The sequence below is a fragment of the Zosterops lateralis genome (assembly GCF_965231275.1).
Source record: "Zosterops lateralis genome assembly, chromosome: 3".
In the NCBI taxonomy this organism is placed as follows: domain Eukaryota; kingdom Metazoa; phylum Chordata; class Aves; order Passeriformes; family Zosteropidae; genus Zosterops; species Zosterops lateralis.
The window spans coordinates 18,372,934-18,390,987 of record NC_139764.1 but is presented as its reverse complement, the minus strand read 5'-3'; the positions used below and the strand labels follow the sequence as shown (position 1 = coordinate 18,390,987).

Genomic DNA, 18,054 nt, shown 5'->3' with positions numbered 1-18,054 from the left:
TATTTTGCAATTAATTATACTTATTACACAAATCTGTCAAAAGCAATCCTTTCCTTGAAATTACCAATGTCTCTAAGGAAAGGCTTATGACTGAAACAATGGCTTGTGCTTTATTTCAGTAACTCTTCCAAGCTATAGATTCTCAGACATGGCAATTTTAACAGTCAATGCAGAGCTCATTCTTTGTTTAAGTTGCAGTTTTCCTTTCAAAATTGGGTAGCTGTCAGTAAAACTGTTGTGTTATCTGTGACTGACAACTTTATTGTATATGATAAGTGTACTGTCTTGTGAAAGGACTAATTATGCCCTGTAAATAATATGCAAATTTGGCAATGAAATAGTTTCTGAGAAGCATATGGTGCAGATTTGTAAGTATTATTATTCCTGAAATTATTTTAGTAGTTCTCATATTGAGAGAAAACACCCTGTTAGAAGTAATGCTTACTTTAAAATTTTCTATCTTATTAATATGTTTTGATTATTGATTTAGATGTATGATAATGCATTTAATAAAGCTGCTTTATCTTGGTGATGATGTAACAGTAAAATAATTTCAGCTGTAATTTTCAAAGCTGTCCCATGCCCTCAGAAGAACAACTCTTCAGGTAGAGTTGTATGGTTATTGACTATTAATTAAGACTCTATACAGATTTTATTTTAGTATGAAATGGACATTTTAAAGGAGATAAAATGGATTAAACTTCAAAATTATTCCTAATGTGGTTAAGATTTCTTGAAAAACTAGAGCTGCACTGGAAGTTTTAGTATTGATAATTGTAATTTATTTAATAAAATTTTATATGTTAATGTTACATACTGAAATACAGTTTTCATTGCACATCATAGAAGGCAAGAGTAGCTCTACAACATGCTGATTTTTATTTTCTTGAAAAACAATTGTCAATGCTTAAGAATATATTGAGTGAAGTAGTATTTTGTAGTTTACTGCACCTAAGAACATTCTCTTTGGTGACATTTATTTCTTCTTAATAAAGAACCAGATTATGTAATGCACAAAATTGACTTTGTGACTGCGTAAGGTATTTTTGCACAGATGTGTTTTCATGTTTTAGCTTTTGACACCACCTGTTGTTCTTTCAGGTGTAATTGCCATGGCCATGCTGATGATTGTGACACAGCTATGAAACCATACAGGTGCCTATGTGTCAAGGAAAGCCATACAGAAGGAGATAATGTGAGTCTCACCTTTGTCTGTCTATGGCTATGAACAGCCTCAATGCTGGAATTTCAGTCCTGGGAAAGTGTATATATATGTTAGCATAGGCCTATCTTTCAGAGGGAAACTTTCTGTAGCAGATTTGTATCAATTAAGGAAATAGATGCATTCCACTCACCACCCTCACCAAAAGCTATTTCACCACAGCCCATCATAAATTTTGATTTATTGTTAGAGATTATGCCACATTCAAACATTAGATGTAAACCTGAGATTAGAATGTGAGCATCTAATAAAGATTCTCTGCCTGCTGTAGCAACTAGCAAGAGTCCTGTAGGGTGAAGGTACTCCTCCATGGTAGTTTTACTCTGCTCCTGTGGACTCCAGATTCATTCAATAGGTGGAATGCAGTAAGCAAAGTCCTGGAGTTCAACTTCCAATTTAGTTTACTTTGAGAGAAAACAGTTCAAGTAGTCCATAATGCAATCCAAAGCACCATGAATGAAAAATTTTTATTTTCATTTGTGATTCTAAAATTCTTGGCCATGGAAGAACCAAAATGGGGCTGATTACTCTAAATCATGGAAATCTAGATAAATAATGTAGAGGAGAGCTCAATGGTACCACTTTTCACTTATTTCATGCAGCCTTTGGATTTCTTGGAAGCTGTTCACATACAACTTAACAAAAGCAGAACCATGATGTATGAGTAAAAAAAAAACTTGCTCAAAGAAAAGATTCCCTAGATTAATTATTTATCTCAAAAGAAAAAAAAAAAAAAAAGGAAAGGAAGTTGAGGTTAAGAAAGAATGAGCTACATCAAAGAAATGAATCTCTCAATCTCACTGAGTATTAGATTTCCAATGTGAGTACATGTTGTATTCTTTGCTACATTTATGCCTTTTGTAAATAGCCTTTCTAAAAATTAAGAAAGGGGTTATGTGGAATAGCAACAGCAGTAGCAAAGGGGAGACTAATCACACATCAAAAAAAACCCCCCAAGTTTGGTCTGTGCTTGCTGGAACAGAGTGAGGAGAGATAACCTCAGAGCATTTGATACAGTGCTCATGATTATGTGAAAGGTCTTTGTAAAATTTCATAGGGGATCTAAGTTTTCTCACTTATTAAGCAGAAGTGTAGAATCTACAGTCTAAATGGGACTTGAACAGAAATTTCAAGTTTTTAGATGGATCAAATTAGAAAAAAAATTCAAGCTGACACTGTCCCTTTAATTAGAACACACATTGTGAAATGTTACTTTGTAAGGATTAATTATAAATATTTAATAAGATCTGGAAGTTCACCAAGCACTCTTGCAAGACTTGTGCTACCTTGTGAAAACAAACCAAATACATTTTAATGATGTATCTGCCTTATCAGATATTTCCTGTCAATGTTAATGGGTTGCTCCACTGAGTGTCACATCTTTCATTTGGCATATATGCATTGTAACTATAATTGAAGTGCTTGAATTAACTGTATTAATTCAGAGTACAATAAGGGTGTTGTTTAATTATTTTTCTCGTTCTTTAATAACCGTGTCAGTATCTATTAAATATGAAATAAAATATCAGTAGCAATAAAATAGAATTAGTATTTGGAAATATATCACTACTTTGAATTTTATTAAAGATTTACATGGAGTCCAAGCAGCTTAAAGATTTTTTTTTTTCCAGTAAGGCTAACCCTTAAAAGCAAACCAAAATCCATCCTGATTTTTGACTGTCATTCACAATGATAAAGCTCTGTCTTATAGATTTAAACCTGTTTATTTGACTCCCACCCCAGTGAATTAGGAACTGTAAAAGTAAATTTATTTATTTATATTTTTTTGGTTTAAGTAAGCATTTGATGAAGCAAGTTTCCAAATATAACTTTTTTGAGAGAGAAAAAGAAAATATTTTTGAGAAGAAATAGCGCTATCAGCTTGCAGTCTTTTTTTAACTTCAGTTCTGTGCTAGCAGTGAGTAAGTCACCACAGCTAAGGGGCTATAAGAAAGTTTTTGGCTTTAGGGTAGGTTTTTTCAATACTTTGTACAAGAAATCAGAGATCCTTGAAAAGCTTTTTACATATGGCAGAATATGTCCTTGTCAGATTTATACTTAATACAGCTAAAATTTCTGTCTTGAATTTATCTGGCATATACATCTGGCTAGCTGTTGTGCAGCAAAGAAATACCAGAAATGAAATATCCGTGTAACTATTAAAAATAGAAATCTTAGTTTAGGTATTTGCCTCACTATGCTATGACGCCAAATGGAATTTTTTTTTCATGAGTTCCATTTTGGTGAAGAATGATGATGAAATATATTGCTATGAAATCTGAGATGATGGGAAGAAGGGATTGCTTGAGAATGATTTGCAGATATTGAGGGGCCAGATTATGGGGGAAAAAAAGAAATCTATCCTCACAAAGCTTGTCTCTTATGGAAAGTATGTTCAGCTTCTTCATTTACAAATTGTTTTCTAAATGCCTTGAGTCCAACTTTCGGTGATAGCTCTGCCTTTTACAAATGGAAACCGAGGGACAGAGAGTGGAGTCCAGATTTTGGTAACATTTGTGTGCAAAGATTAATTTTTAGACTCGAGTAAAAGTATGCTCAAAAGCTTTCCAAGCTGTCACATGATGAGCTGGGAACAGCCCATGAAAGAGCAAGACAGTCAAGCAAAATTAGCCTTACATTGTGGCCTCAGAGCCTCTTTTAAATCAGTTGTACAGAACTTAATAGCAAAAGGTAATGGCAAAATATACAGGAATAATTATAGAAATCATAATAGAAAAGAAAATTTTAAATATATAAACCCACTCTGATTAATACTTGAGAAGATATGAATGGAAGTGAGAGATTGACTGGATGCAGTAGAGGCTTCAGGTCTTCAGAGTTTTCCATAATGGTTTTAAATATCTGAGGTCTGAAATCTGGATATGGCATATGTTGATTTATCAAAAATTGAATACGTAAGACTTTTTATATTGCTACAGAAGAATCTATATAAACCTTAGTTAAAGGCCAATCTATATCATGTTAGATGTTGGAGTTAATCGTAAATAGTACATGAGGAACTGTAAATATTAACTACATTACACTCAATAAAAAAGAGTTCTCACTTGCAGAAATATGCAGATGGTGAGAAGTTCAGATACTATCTATCAAGGAGGCATGTTTGTTATTGGCTGTAGGGAAAAACATATATTTAAGATGTTTTCTGGAGGGCCTAGATGTAATTGAGAATAAGGACATCTGCCTATTTCATGGTGTTACACTTAGAGAGAAATGTCCTTTGTAAATCTACTGCTAGACCTTGCCATGGGCTTTTTAGAAATGTACCTATCCGTTTTACCTATCCAAACCCCAAATCTCTCGATTTGCAATTCTCAACTACTTTGGTCAAATACAGAGTTAAGATTTGGTGGATGAAGACCTGACAACATGCCCATCATAGCACTACCAAACATGGAAGTTCAGCCCTGGAGGTCGGGGAGTTAGATGCATTTCTTAACCTAATAAAGGTGTGACAAACAGCAGGCTGACTTGGGGATCCAGTGCCCGTTTTTATTGCAGGCAGGTGTGACAACTGCAAGAAAAAAAGTTTCACACTCATTGCCAACTTCTGAATGACTGCTTTTTTGCCAAGGAGGTTGTAGATGGGGGAAGTCAATCTCTTCTCCCAGGTAACATGTCATAGAACAAGAGGAAATAATCTCAAATTGGGCTAGAAACGGTTTAGATTGGATATTAGGATTTTTTTTTTCCCAGTGAAAGGGTTGCCAACGATTGGAACAGGCTATTCAGGGAAAGTGATGGAATCACTCACTGTCCCTGGAAATCTTTGAAAATATGTAGATGTGGCTTTCAGGGATGTGGTTTAGTGGTGAACCTGGCAGTGTTGGGTTAATAGTTGGACTTGATGATCTAAAAGGTCTTTTCCAAACTTAGTAATTCTATGATTTCTTAAAAGTTTTGTCAAAGTTTTAAAAGTCACAGAACAAGATATGTTTCAAAGAGGCTCCTTGCTATGTAATCAGATGCCATCTTTTTCTCTCATACTCCTTCGTGCTTGTGTGTCATTTAACAATAGGTGCAAGCACAGGTGTGCATAAGTAACTGATCCAAGATTAAATCTGAAATGAGATGATGAATGCTTTCAGCTGCTGTGTGGCTGGCCATGCACAAATGGAAACTCAGGGCTGGCAGGTTGGTAGCTATTCCTGCACTGTTTTCTTTCAAGGAGGACATATTTCCATAGACATGCTGGGAGGAGGGAGCTGCATGAGCTGGATAGCTTGGCTGGTAGCTTGTTTTTCTGTTGTGCTTTCCCAGGTTGTGCCATGCCTGAATGAACCCTCTTGTCTCATGTTGTTGGGTGCTGTGTAATGTTGTGTAATGCTGATTTTTCTCAATGCAGAGAGAGAGAAGACCTGTAAGTGAGGGAATTGAATAAGTTAGAGCTGTGTAACTTGTGATGGGTTATGGTCAAGGTGTTGTCCTTAAAGTGAGATAATCACAATTAGGCAGCAGTTGCTCTGATAAACAAAGACCAGAGTTTGAGGTCTCAAGTGAAATCCTTCTAATTTTCATCCTGAAAACTCCCTTTTTTCTCTCACTGTGGTGATATTGTGTGTTTTTGGTTTATTTTTAACAGATTAGAGAAAGGTACAGTTATTGCTGTCTTATTGCTTACTTTTTATTTAGTATATTAAAACTAAATTTCAATAGATAATTTCTTGTGATATAATTTTTTCTCCCAAGTGGCTTTTGTTTAATTTGGGACTGGTCTGCAATTCTTGGACTCTAATGGGTTTTAGTTCAGATTTTTTTACACACAGATGATGCTTTCCCAGCACCAGCTGTGTGTAAAACAGTTTAGAAACTTCAACACAGTTTCCTAGTTTTCAGCGTATAGGTGATATAGGCATACCAAAAAATAACAAATAATTATAATGATGCTTGGATTAACAACCATGAAAAAAGATGAGCATGCTCTCAAGATTAAGAAGGAAGTTACCAAAAAAGAAAATAATTGCCCAAATACTTAATAGAAGTAACTTATTTTGAAGCATTTAAATTCCTTCTGAATGAAAGAACTTATGATTGCAATATATTTTGTTTCACTCACAAGGTCAAATGGTAGTTGCACAAACTACTGTTACTACAATGTTAGAAACTACAAGAACAGACATTGTTTAAAATGCATCCAAATGGATGGATTAGGTGACTATCTTATGTGCCATAAATGTAGCAAGCACCATTTTGCATCTTTAAACGTTAAGTAAATTGGGATCTTAGGACATTAGCCGGTGTTGAGTATCTAAATTCTTAAAATTTTGTTCTACCCACCTTCCTTGGTCTCACTCTGTTTTTAAAGTGACTTGAAATAATTAATAAATAATAATTAAAATAATAATTAAAATGTTGGATTTGTTTTTTCTCTTTGGGTTTTCTCACTTTCTGGTCTAAGCCCAATATTATTAACATTTAAATTGGGGAAAACACATAGAAAAAAATGAACATAAGGACTATAATAGTAAACTTGTGAGGTGAAGAAACATTGATGTCTAAGAAGCAGAATTTTCTTTTATTTCAGTGTGGTCGCTGTTTGCCATTGTACAATGACAAGCCTTTTCGTCCAGGTGACCAAGTTCATGCCTATAACTGCAAACCATGTCAGTGTTATGGCCATGCAGAAAGCTGCCACTATGACTTAGCAATGGATCCTTTTCCTCAGGAACACCACCGAGGTGGTGGCGGAGTGTGTGATAACTGTCAGCACAACACAGCTGGTAAGTCAAAGAGAATGGACTGTTTGTTTTACAGTTCTTTTTTGACTAAGCCTTGTGTCAGCTGAAACTAGTAATGCTCAATGGCTGACAGTCCAATGAGAATTTATATATGTATATGTGTTTTTAAACTATTTGGATATTGCAGTAACAACAGTGGTATCAACTCTTAAGTCATGGGGAAATACTGTAAAATTTAACCAAATCTTGTATAAAAACTTTCATGCAAAACAAATAAGTAATTAAAATATATGGTTTCAAGGCTATTCCCATTACATGTGCTAGAGCATTTAAATCCAAAATATATTCTTATTGGGCCAGTTTAACAGACAACACCTAAAACGGTTGTCAAATTTTGCTCTAATGTCAGTTTCTTGCTTACTAAATAAATCTCTTTCAATGTAGGTAGTAAATTTGAATACTTCTTAAAAAATTCTCTTCTGTTTCAGTTTTCTTGGCTTTATCTAGTAAAGATAAAAAAGAAAAGTTTCAGGTTCAGTTTTTCAAAAAAAAAATGTATAGACATTTGCATGGCACAGCTTTTATATAAGTGTGGTATTATATAACAGATGGAAGTTTAATGGAGTAAAACATAGTTTGTAACAGGTTCATTGTTTCATATGCTCTGGATCACTAAATTGGCAGGTAGAGATGAAAGGTGCATTAAAATGGACGTCCTGAAAATTATAGAATTCTCTCAAAGGAATAGTCTTTAATTTTGAATTATACAGCTAATTTTAATGAATTGGAAGCCATAATGCATAACCTTTCTTTCATGCAGGAAGGAACTGTGAGCTGTGCAAGGATTTCCATTACAGACAAGCAGGTGCAGATCTTTCAGCCATTGATGTTTGCAAACCCTGCAACTGTAATGCAACAGGCACCAAAAATAAGAGCCTCCTGTGTGATAATGTAAGTAGACTCAATGGAGGAAAAGGGAGAAAATGTTTCAATCAGCTGGGTAGACAGCCATAAGATTTTACAAAGTGTATTCAAATGGTAACTAGTCTATAAAAAAAATGCTAAGTTTAGCCTTTTCAAAATGATAATTGACTTACATCAGACATCTGAAAGCTGAGAAAACAGAGGAATTTGAGATGTACTGCTGAAGAGTTACTCCTCTAGATCAGCAACAGACATAAAAGAAGCTGTATGAATAGTTTTGGGATGCTACCTCTGCACTCAGTAATGTTAAAACATCTAGGTTTGGAGTGTTTCTGAAGGCCTTGGTACTGTTTTAAAGTTACTAAAAGGTTTTGAAAATTCAGGCAATAAGCTAAGCCCGAAATTGAACTAAAATTAAGCTACTTTTCCCTATAATAAGACAAGGATTGATCTCCCTTTTAATTTATAAAGTCCATTAAAAAGAAAAGAAATCCACAAAGTGATGCTGAAAAGAGAGCACCATCAGCTATGCTTTTAAAGCCAATAGACCTCATTGTCATGCAAGCTGTCTAGTCCAATAATAAATCTATCTGTAACATTTAGAACATGCATGTTAGAAAAAAAAACAGGAAAAGTGATTAAAATCTTGAACATATAAAGATATATTGTGGTTTGTGTTCTATTCACATGTGTCCTATCCGTTGCCAAAATCTAAATTTTGTTAGGAATAAGGAAGAAATAATTGTTTTGAAAATTATTTTAAAGGTAGAAATTATTCTGCAGGTTAATGTGATAGAACTTCTTCAACTTGTTGCCACTTTTACTATCTCTTCTTTTTTCGGCACTTCTATTCATAAAGAAATCTCTGGCTTTTTTCATCATATGTCTCTTGTCATTGAATTTTATTTAACAGTGAACTCTTGTGGATCTTATTGTATTTTCATCCTCAGTTACCATCTCAGAGGTACAGATAACGTATCCAGTTGGACTCAGTGCACCTCACAGGACTCGTGCACATATCCTGTGTGACGTGCAAATGTAGCAAAATATGGGTTTTTTAGAATATTTTAAAAAAATATTCTGTATTACTAAGAGAAATTATTTTATGATTTTCAGTCTTCTGAAGTAACACATGCTACCAGTAACACAGAAGTGGGGAAAAAAAAAAAAAAAAAAAAGCTTGCAAAACACTGGTATCATGTTAGGACTATTTTTCAAGACATAGGAGGAATGAAAGCAAATGTTAATTTATGTATCCAGGGTTTGTGGTGAAATGTTAACCTAAATCAGCTTTAACTGTGATTAATAATCAAAGGAACAGCAGTTTACAGAGATCAGTGCTTTGTACTTAAATGTGCAAGAATGTTGATGATGTCTGACTATAAAAGTATGAAGGGGGAGATAAAATGGGAAGAATGGGGGAGACTGTATTGCTCAATAAAGCATCAATTGCTGCTGCAGTAGAAGCAGAGCAGGGAGAAATGATTGAGAGGTATTAAAGAATAGATTAATAAGGCTGGGGACTAAAGGCTGAAATGAATTACATGAAATAGGAAGGCATCATTGGAGGAAGTGTTTCCAAATTTGACCTGTGGAAGATGGAATCATAAGGAATAAGGACCCTACTCATGAAAATTAATTGCCACATCACATTGATAATTTTCAAGGAAATTTGCCAAAAATGGGGCAGAACATACTTTAGTGCATAACTCATCACTTTCTTCAGATCATCAACATTTTTTTCTTTTTGCAAAGTGCCGCTTTAGTCACTAAGTTCCAAGAGGTACAGAGTTCTAAAATGAATCTGTTGAATTACAAAACAATCTAATCTATTGAATCACATAGAAAGAATGTTCACTCATCAAATGAAGTATTATTCATGCTGATAGTTTGCAAGATGTGTAGAAGAGCTGACTGCGACATAGTTGCTCCCATCTCAGTTCTTTGGACTAATCATGAAAACTTTATGCTTCTGTTACCTATTGCACTCTACCCTTGGTGAGAAATGCATGTAGGTATGGAGAATTTCTTCCTGCAGCATTTCTCACTTCTCATACATCTGAAGATCTTGTGCACTTACAGATCAGTGTGAAACTTCTTTTGCATTTTAAAGTGCAAACTAACATAATAAAACTTCAAAATTGTGACTTTATGGCTTCCAGTAAGAGGTGGAATTTTAGAAGAGTGGTGTAGTAGTGCATCCACAAGCAATTTGTTAGGTATTTTTGCAGAGTGAGGTTTTCCTTTGAGACTGGTGAGTACAAGCGAGAATTGCTGCAGCCTGATAAAATTTGTCCACTTCTATGCTGGTTATTGTTGTTTAGTCATTGTAGAAAAGGTGGTTGCATTGTCTTTGTTAGCATTTGTCATGAAATATTTTAAACAATCAGAAAGTCCAGATGAACTGTTAGGGGCACTTGAATCTTAGGAGAGTGAAAGAAGAATTGTCTGCCTTCCTCCTTTCTCCCTAACCATTCACACATGAGAAAGTTCTACCAGAATACTGCTGATGTGATCATTCTTGCTCTCATTGGAGATTAATGTTTTCTGGCCCTCATACCAAAGTGCTTCACTCATTTTCCTGTACTGCTTTTTACTCAGACTACTCTACAAATGCTTACATATTCTATTAGGCATGGCAGTTTGTAGTCCTTTTGTGATTCTGTTATTGTAAGTCATATATAATGCTGGGGGAAAAAACACTCTTTTCCTGGGCATTTGTTTTTAGGCAAACCTGAAAGTGCTGCTGTTGCCTTTACCTAGTCTTTGGAAGTAACATTCTAGTCTCAGTGCATTTCGTTACCTTCTTTTACTCAGCTTTTGCTGATTTTAAAAAATTTACCCTTAACAGCCAAATAAATATGTATCATATACTTGTTGTGAGGAAGCTGTATTTTACTGCAGAAGATGCTCAGAGTTGCAAAGACTTAATTTTCTTCTGTCAAGGTGGCAGCTGTATTGTCTCATCCTACCAGAAAACTCTAAGGCAAGAAAATGAACAAAATGTTAGTTACTGTTTTCTCTGAAGAATCACATGAAAGTGGATTCCAGTGCTACTGGGTAACTATCTGAACAGACTTCAGATTTCACCTTTCTGCACACTCCCTAGATACTGTGTTTAAAAAATTAAATATATATATGCACAAAATGAAAATTGTATTTCTATTTCCACTTCTGAGTTAATTCTTTTATCTAAAATTAGAATGAGCTTTCCCATTTTCATTTATCCATCTACAGAGATTTCAACCCGTTTATTGTGATTGACAATAAATAAATAAATGGAATATGTGTTGCAAGGGAAAGAACATAGGTTAAAGCAGTTAATTAAGGGGATTTGAGTCAACAGATATACCAAAGAGAATAAGGAATGTAAGTGATGCAAATATAGCAATGAAAAATATTGTGTATAGTGGAATCCATAAAAAGTTATCAAACACTGTGTATTCTGAACCCTGGGTTTTCCTTAATGGGAGGCCTTTAACCTTACTGCTAAAATGAGAGAAAATGAGCTTTTTAATGTTCAGTAGTAATCCTATGACTTTATTTTGGATGGATTTTTTAACGTGGAAATGCTGTTTTTCTGTGAGAGTTTATTAGCCGGATTTGGTCCCCTCCCACCCCTTGGTGTGTTGTGGGCAGAGAGTAAATGCCTCATTTTATGTTTTGAACAGAAGTAGTAGAAAGCTACTGACTTTTGAAAGTCATCATACGTGATGATAAGAAGAGATATCAGGGGAGCGCAAAGGAACTTCATTATTGCTGCTTATTCAATTTTCAGTTCCCAAAGCTGACATCCTGAAAATACTCTCAGGTATTTGGTGTCAGACCATTAACCTATGTGTGTGAGCCAGCACACTGTACCATTCTCATTTCCTAAACTGGAGAAAAGGAAAAGAAAATAAAAGTCCTCAACCCCATTGCTCCCCCCTTCCTGAGACTGCAGACAACTAGATGCTGGAGTCCTTTCCAGATTTGCATCAAGTAAGAAGATAGCAAGAAATATATGATTAGCATTTATATCAGAAAGTCAGAATGTTGAGACTGGTACCAGTCAATTACAAAATTGGTGATGGCAGGATGAACAGAAAGAATTTCATGCCAGACCTAAATATACCCCTGAGTCTTGCAATACCCTAAACTTTCAGTGGGTTAAGGAAGGTGCTTCTGCTGTGGTACAGAGTAAGTAATTGAAATTAGTAATGACTTGGCCAATTATAAAATCTTATTTTTGTCAGGTGTTTTGGGCTTCAAATTGAGAAATTAACTTTGGAAAAAGAAACTTCAAGCATCAGCTTTATTTATTTTATTAAGATCCATCCTCGTGTCGCATTTATAGTCCAGAATTGGAGAGACTTTCTGATTATGTTTTTGACACTATGTTGCTTCTATTACAGATGCCAAAGAACAGCAATTTGAAATTACAAGCATATCCAAGGGGAAGGAGTTGATTTTAACTTTCAGAAAGGCTTAGGCAAATGATTTTTTCAGCAAATTGCTTTTTATAATATAAGAATATGTATGGCCAACAAGAGTTTAAGTAGTCAGAAGTTATATTCCTGATACTATAATACGTACATATTGAATATCTACTAGGTGAGTGCTATGGCTAAACAGTTTGCAGTACTCTAATGAACAATTACAGCAATTCTTTGGAACATGTCACCCTTTGTTCTGGGTGCTTAAATCTCTTTTTAAGTCTTGTATCAGTCTAGTAACAGGACATTGGAAGGGTTGCTGAATAGGCTTCACTTTGAATTTGTCATTCTAGATGTAATGTGTAAAGTGTCCCCCAGTTAATGGGTGGTATCACAAGAGTCTAAAGCAGGTGAACTCCTCAGTACACCTAAAATTCAGAAATATTAAGTAGTTGGATTCCTGATTAAGGACAAGTCTGTAGCTGTGGTTTATGTAGGACAAGATTGCTGTCATACCTTTTGTAACGGTTTACACTCAAGGATATAGGAATAATGTGTATTTTGTAGGTAAATTATAAATGACACAAGGGATACATGTGAACTCAGCATCAGTCATTTTCTGTATCAAATAAAAATTGTAATTATGAGGTCCCAAGACACACCACCACTTGATAGTAATGCTTGGCCAGGTTCATTTTCAGAGTGAACAATCCAGACAGATATTTTCCATCAATGATTTTGTACCAAGTTGGTCATCTTAATACACAGGCTATTTGTGTCTGCTGACTGTTTGGATCAGAATCAGGCTTCTCAGGCATAAGTAACGGGAGCACCGATTGCTTTTTGCTCTTCTATAACCAGCACTGGTTATAGGAAATAGAAATATTTTTCTTTAAATGGGAGACAATGTTTGAATCAGGGAAGGGGGGAGGTTTCAGTAATATCTCCAGTGAGCAACTGGTGAAATTCTGGTTAACAAAACCTTCAGATATTCATTGCTACCAATATTTTCAATGATACCATAGTTTCCACAGTAAGCCACATTTACAGAAATAACAATAAAAATAGCCTCTTTTCTTCATAATTCACTTGGATTTTTATGTAGTTATTGAAATGGTTTGTTCTCCCCATTTGGATGTAGATTTCCATGTTATAACCTGTGGTACACCTATTTCTGCAGCATTATACACATTTATCAGCTTGTTCAGTTTCTTTGAAACAGTGTTCAGTGCCAAGCATTTCACGGATTATTTTGGTGCTCCTCTGTCTGTACAGAGGAATTAAAGATCCTGTTTTTCTCTATTTCTCATTTTTAAATCAAAATCTCCCTAGATTAAGCCCAAATATTCATTTGACAGGGAGATCTGTAAATGTTTTTGTTGGCTGGTTCCTGAATAAAATTTAAATTTTTTATTTGGCCAGACATTTCTCCCTTATTTGAAGAGTTATATTTATTCTTCAAGCATAATTTTGTTTTTTACTATGTTTTGATAAAGTTTGGGGATGTACATTTTCTGCAAGTGTATGTGATGAAAATTACTACTTCCTGTAATAGGTTGACACAAAATTATGCTGAGGATCTTGGAATTCTTTGCTTCTTTTAGCACTTAGTAATCTACATGTTTCATTTGTGGCATCTGGAAATACTCACCCTTTGCTCACAATTAGCTATGGGTTTCCAGGTATTCAGGAGCAGAACAGCTCTGCTGCATGAAATGAGACGAATCTAGCCCAGTATCTTCTCTGATTACCAGAAGCATGATCCTGCCATGATGTGCTTTTTGAGATTTCAACTATTCAGGGGTTTAGGGCTACCTAAACTAAGCTAAACTCAGGATTTTCATCTGAGTAGCCACATGTGTGGTGTCCACATATGTAATTAATCTAACTAGATTTTTTAAAGCAATTAATTCATTTACATTTACTTTCTTAGAATTTTCTGGATCTTCTATCTTATAACTTGAGATATTCATTCTGTGAGATATGATTTTGTAGCCACATATTCCCTTCATTTTGGTCCTTTATTTCCAAACTGTAAAGTCTTTAGTCTCTTTTCATTTGCATCTTTGCTTATTCTACTCACTCTGTGACCTCTTCTATTTTAGAGAGGTAACCAGATACAGAAATTATGTAAAATGTTGATACAAAACAGATTTTTATGACAGAATGAGATTTCCTGTGTAATTTTCAGTTCTTTTCTTGATAATCACAGTATTCCTATTGCCTTTTTAACTGCTTCAGAGCTTCCAAATCATTTTTAGGGGAAATGGAGCAGCTTTAACAGCTTCTTTCTTGAGTGGTAATAGCTAAATTTGGACGTATCACTGTCTACCTATAGTCAGTGTTGGTTTTCCCCAGGCATTAAGTTTGTACTTATTGATGTGGAAATTAATTTGACTTTTTGATCATCCATTTGGTTCCGTGTATGTCATATATTAAGATGCTGCTGACTTAAAGAAATGCAGTAGTATCATGTAGCATGATTTTCCTTTGGGGAAAAAAGTACCAATCTTTTCCAAGATGTCATTTTAATTTCTAATAGAATGTAGGATAATAATAATACAAAAAAAGCCTATTGGAATGTAGATCTCAGAAACTTTGTTACAGCCTTTTAAGGAGATTGATGTAATTTTATTCCTCTTTTACTGGTGTTGATTTAAGCAATTACCAAGTATTTCAGTAATGTTATACTTTGTTTCATCTAGAACTTTAGTCTCATGCGTAGTCACTTTTCAACAGATGAGATTTTGCTAAAATATTTTTCTTCTGACTTCTTTTGTTTTAAATATGTCTTAAAAATCATTCCTGATATAGAAAGAGGTAGTACCTTTTCCATACTGAAGAGCTGTGGAAGACTTCCTTTGTGATCTCTGTTGTGGTTCTCTTTCCTAAATGCTACACATAATCATAAAAGCATTAGTTGGTCATCTCCTCTCCTCAAAGTAGAATTGTCATGACTGTATCCAGTCAGTCATGATTTTGTCTGGATAAATCTTAATACCTCTGGAAACAGAGATTCCACATCCCTTCTGAATAGCCTGTTACCGATGCTGCACTTCTCTTTTAGTTCTGATGTCCTTCTGAATCTGCTAATCACACCACTTAATTATTTATTGCCCTGATTCTCTAGTAGTCTTCCTTTGTTTCCGACATTCAATTTTTTTTTCCTTCATTCTTTAAGCAAGTTGCTTGTTTAGGCATGCTGCTCATTTTTGTGTTGCCTTATTCTAGTTTTAAAACTTGGTGTTGGTTATCCTCTCTTATTTAGCTATGCTATTTTGATCTTTCACTTATTGAAGATTACATTTTGTATGTAATGCTTTCCTTCCTGTGGTAAGTTTTGAAGTTACTTCAGAGTTTTTTTGGGTATGAATTGAGTGCTATTGTGTAACCTGTGTGTGCTGTGATCACTGGCACAAAATGTTTCTTTTCCAGCTATGCATTAAACTGGGTATTTTTCTTCATTTAGGATTAAACTCAGGGTTGCTTTTCACATGTGAGTTCTCTGATGAATGGCTGTGATGCATGACTGGGTCTCTTATAATACACTAAATATCTAGATCAAATCCAGTCTAAAAGGGAATTAACTTGAAAATCCTTGTTGCTGTGTTTTCTGCTATTGTGGTCTTTTAACTCTTCTCGTACTTGCTGTTGTCCTGCCTTTTTAATATATACATCTTCCTGAAAAATAAGGCTGATACATATCAGTAATATCTGTATCAAGAAGTCATATTAAAGAGATTTTATGGACTACAGAACCCTTTTATGAGGAAAGGGTAGGAGTATATGCTTCTCTAACTTTTTTTCGATATTTCCTGCACTGAGAATTTACTATTAGATGTTGAAATACTCTTTTTTGTATTAATAAAGCTTAGAGCTTCATTTTAGATTTGAGGGTGTGATGATAGTATTTAAGTAGAACTTGCCACTAGCTTTCTCTCCTGTTGTTTGAGCTTGGCTTCACTCATGGATTAAAGATGAAAAAGGCAACTGTTAAGAGAAATTTTGGTTCAGTAGTTAATCTGAACCAAATTAATCAGCATCTTGATGTCATAGATGAATACTGGTTTTGAATTGCTGTACTTTTTAATGTTTGTAAATATTTGCACAAAAAATATGCTGACCCAAAGAAAATTAGTCATAACACAGTTTCTTTATTTCCCAGAACACTTCAGTTAGAAAAGTTAGTTTTTGTTCCTTGATTATGAATCCCCAACCTTATGCCAATTCACATCTCTGTGTTGCTTTCACTCCCTAGGATTGTTTTTCTGCTGTGCATTAACGGATTTGTTTCTCCATCCCTGTGCTGTTGCCCTTTCCCTGTGGTTGGTTTCCCCACCATACTGGAAAGTGATGAATATAGAGATTGGGTTTTTCCCTGGCTTTCAGAGGTCTGAAACTGAGGTAGCTTTTCAGGATCCCTTTAATCTTGCACAAGATGTGAGACTCATACTTCCAAATTATGGTCCAGACATAACAGAGGATGTGTCAGCTCCTTCTGAATAGTAATGCAACATGTTTAGGGAGAGGGTGAGGACCTTTATGTACCTCACTGAAGTGGAATGGTTTGGATCCCAACTGAACCAAGAAAAGAGGGAGAGGTTTTCAGTTGCTGAGCTGTTGGATCACATCCTTCACTAAAGGGAGAGGAAATGTACCTTGGATAAGTAATCAGAATTTTGCTTCATTATTACTTAACTAACATTTTCACTAAAATAAATAAACATATGGGCAGAACAAAAAAAGCAAAACTTGATGTTTGGAGATGATCATTCTTTATGGTAACTGTGATTCAAAAAAGTATTCATTTTAATACAATAAAGTCATCATATCTACAATGGAATTTTGTAAATATTCTTTGCAGGTTCTCTGTCCAGATGGCAAATATGGCCACATTGTTTACTCACTTCTTTTTCCCTTCTGTCTTGAAAGAACAGGACTTTTAAACTCTGTTTAAAAGTTGAATAGTTACACTCTGTTCAACATTTCTCTTTTTTCTTCTCTCTCAACAAATTAAAGAAAATGCTCACAAACTTATTTTTTTTTTCTGTTCCATTTAAAATTTTCTCCTCCCCAACTCGTACTCTCATTCTTGTTGCTAATGAATGTATCATCTAAAAATAGATATGTTCATCATTCTATAATATTTTGTATCTTTCTAGATTGGAGGCCAGTGTAATTGTAAGAGACATGTGTCTGGCAGACAATGCAATCAGTGCCAGGAAGGATTCTACAATCTGCAACAGTCAAACCCTGATGGCTGCAGTCCCTGTAACTGTAATACCTCTGGGACAGTCAATGGAGATATTACCTGTCACCAAAATTCAGGACAGTGCAAGTGCAAAGCAAATGTTATTGGTATGTGTAATGCAAGAGTTCAGAGCCGTTTTTCTTGTTTTCTCTGGAAATAAAACACACTTGGTTTCTAAATGAAAGGTAAAGAAAGCTTCTTTGCTGAAGGCAGATTGCAAAAATGAATGAAATTAACTGTTGAAAAATTATTAATTTAATAATTCTATCAAACTGCAGCTTGAAGCTTAGTTTAATCAACCCTTTAGAAGTTTCCTTATGGCATAGCTACGTTAGCTTACATAGCTCCATACTAATAAGTCACAGAAATAATGTAATTTGCTTACTGTGTAGATGTTTCTTGTAGGAAATTAGCACTTTTTCAACGTGTTTTGTACTTAATGAGTTCTAAGCAAATCGTTTCCATGCTAGTTTTCTTAATAGACCAAAATAAATGGATTTTTTTCTCCAAATATTCTGTGCTACAGGGTCCTTTGTGATAAATCTA

General features: G+C 34.7%; 1 protein-coding gene across 1 annotated transcript in view; it reads left to right on the top strand.

The window, feature by feature from the left end:
- The window catches only part of USH2A (usherin), a gene marked incomplete at its 5' end in the record, with an annotated part of 372,289 nt that overhangs the window by 39,008 nt on the left and 315,227 nt on the right, over positions 1-18,054 (top strand). The window contains 4 exons of the mRNA XM_083856830.1: positions 1,102-1,195; positions 6,765-6,960; positions 7,739-7,869; positions 17,420-17,615. Of these exons, the coding sequence (XP_083712956.1) occupies positions 1,102-1,195; positions 6,765-6,960; positions 7,739-7,869; positions 17,420-17,615 (617 nt within the window). The remainder of the gene's footprint in view (positions 1-1,101; positions 1,196-6,764; positions 6,961-7,738; positions 7,870-17,419; positions 17,616-18,054) is intronic.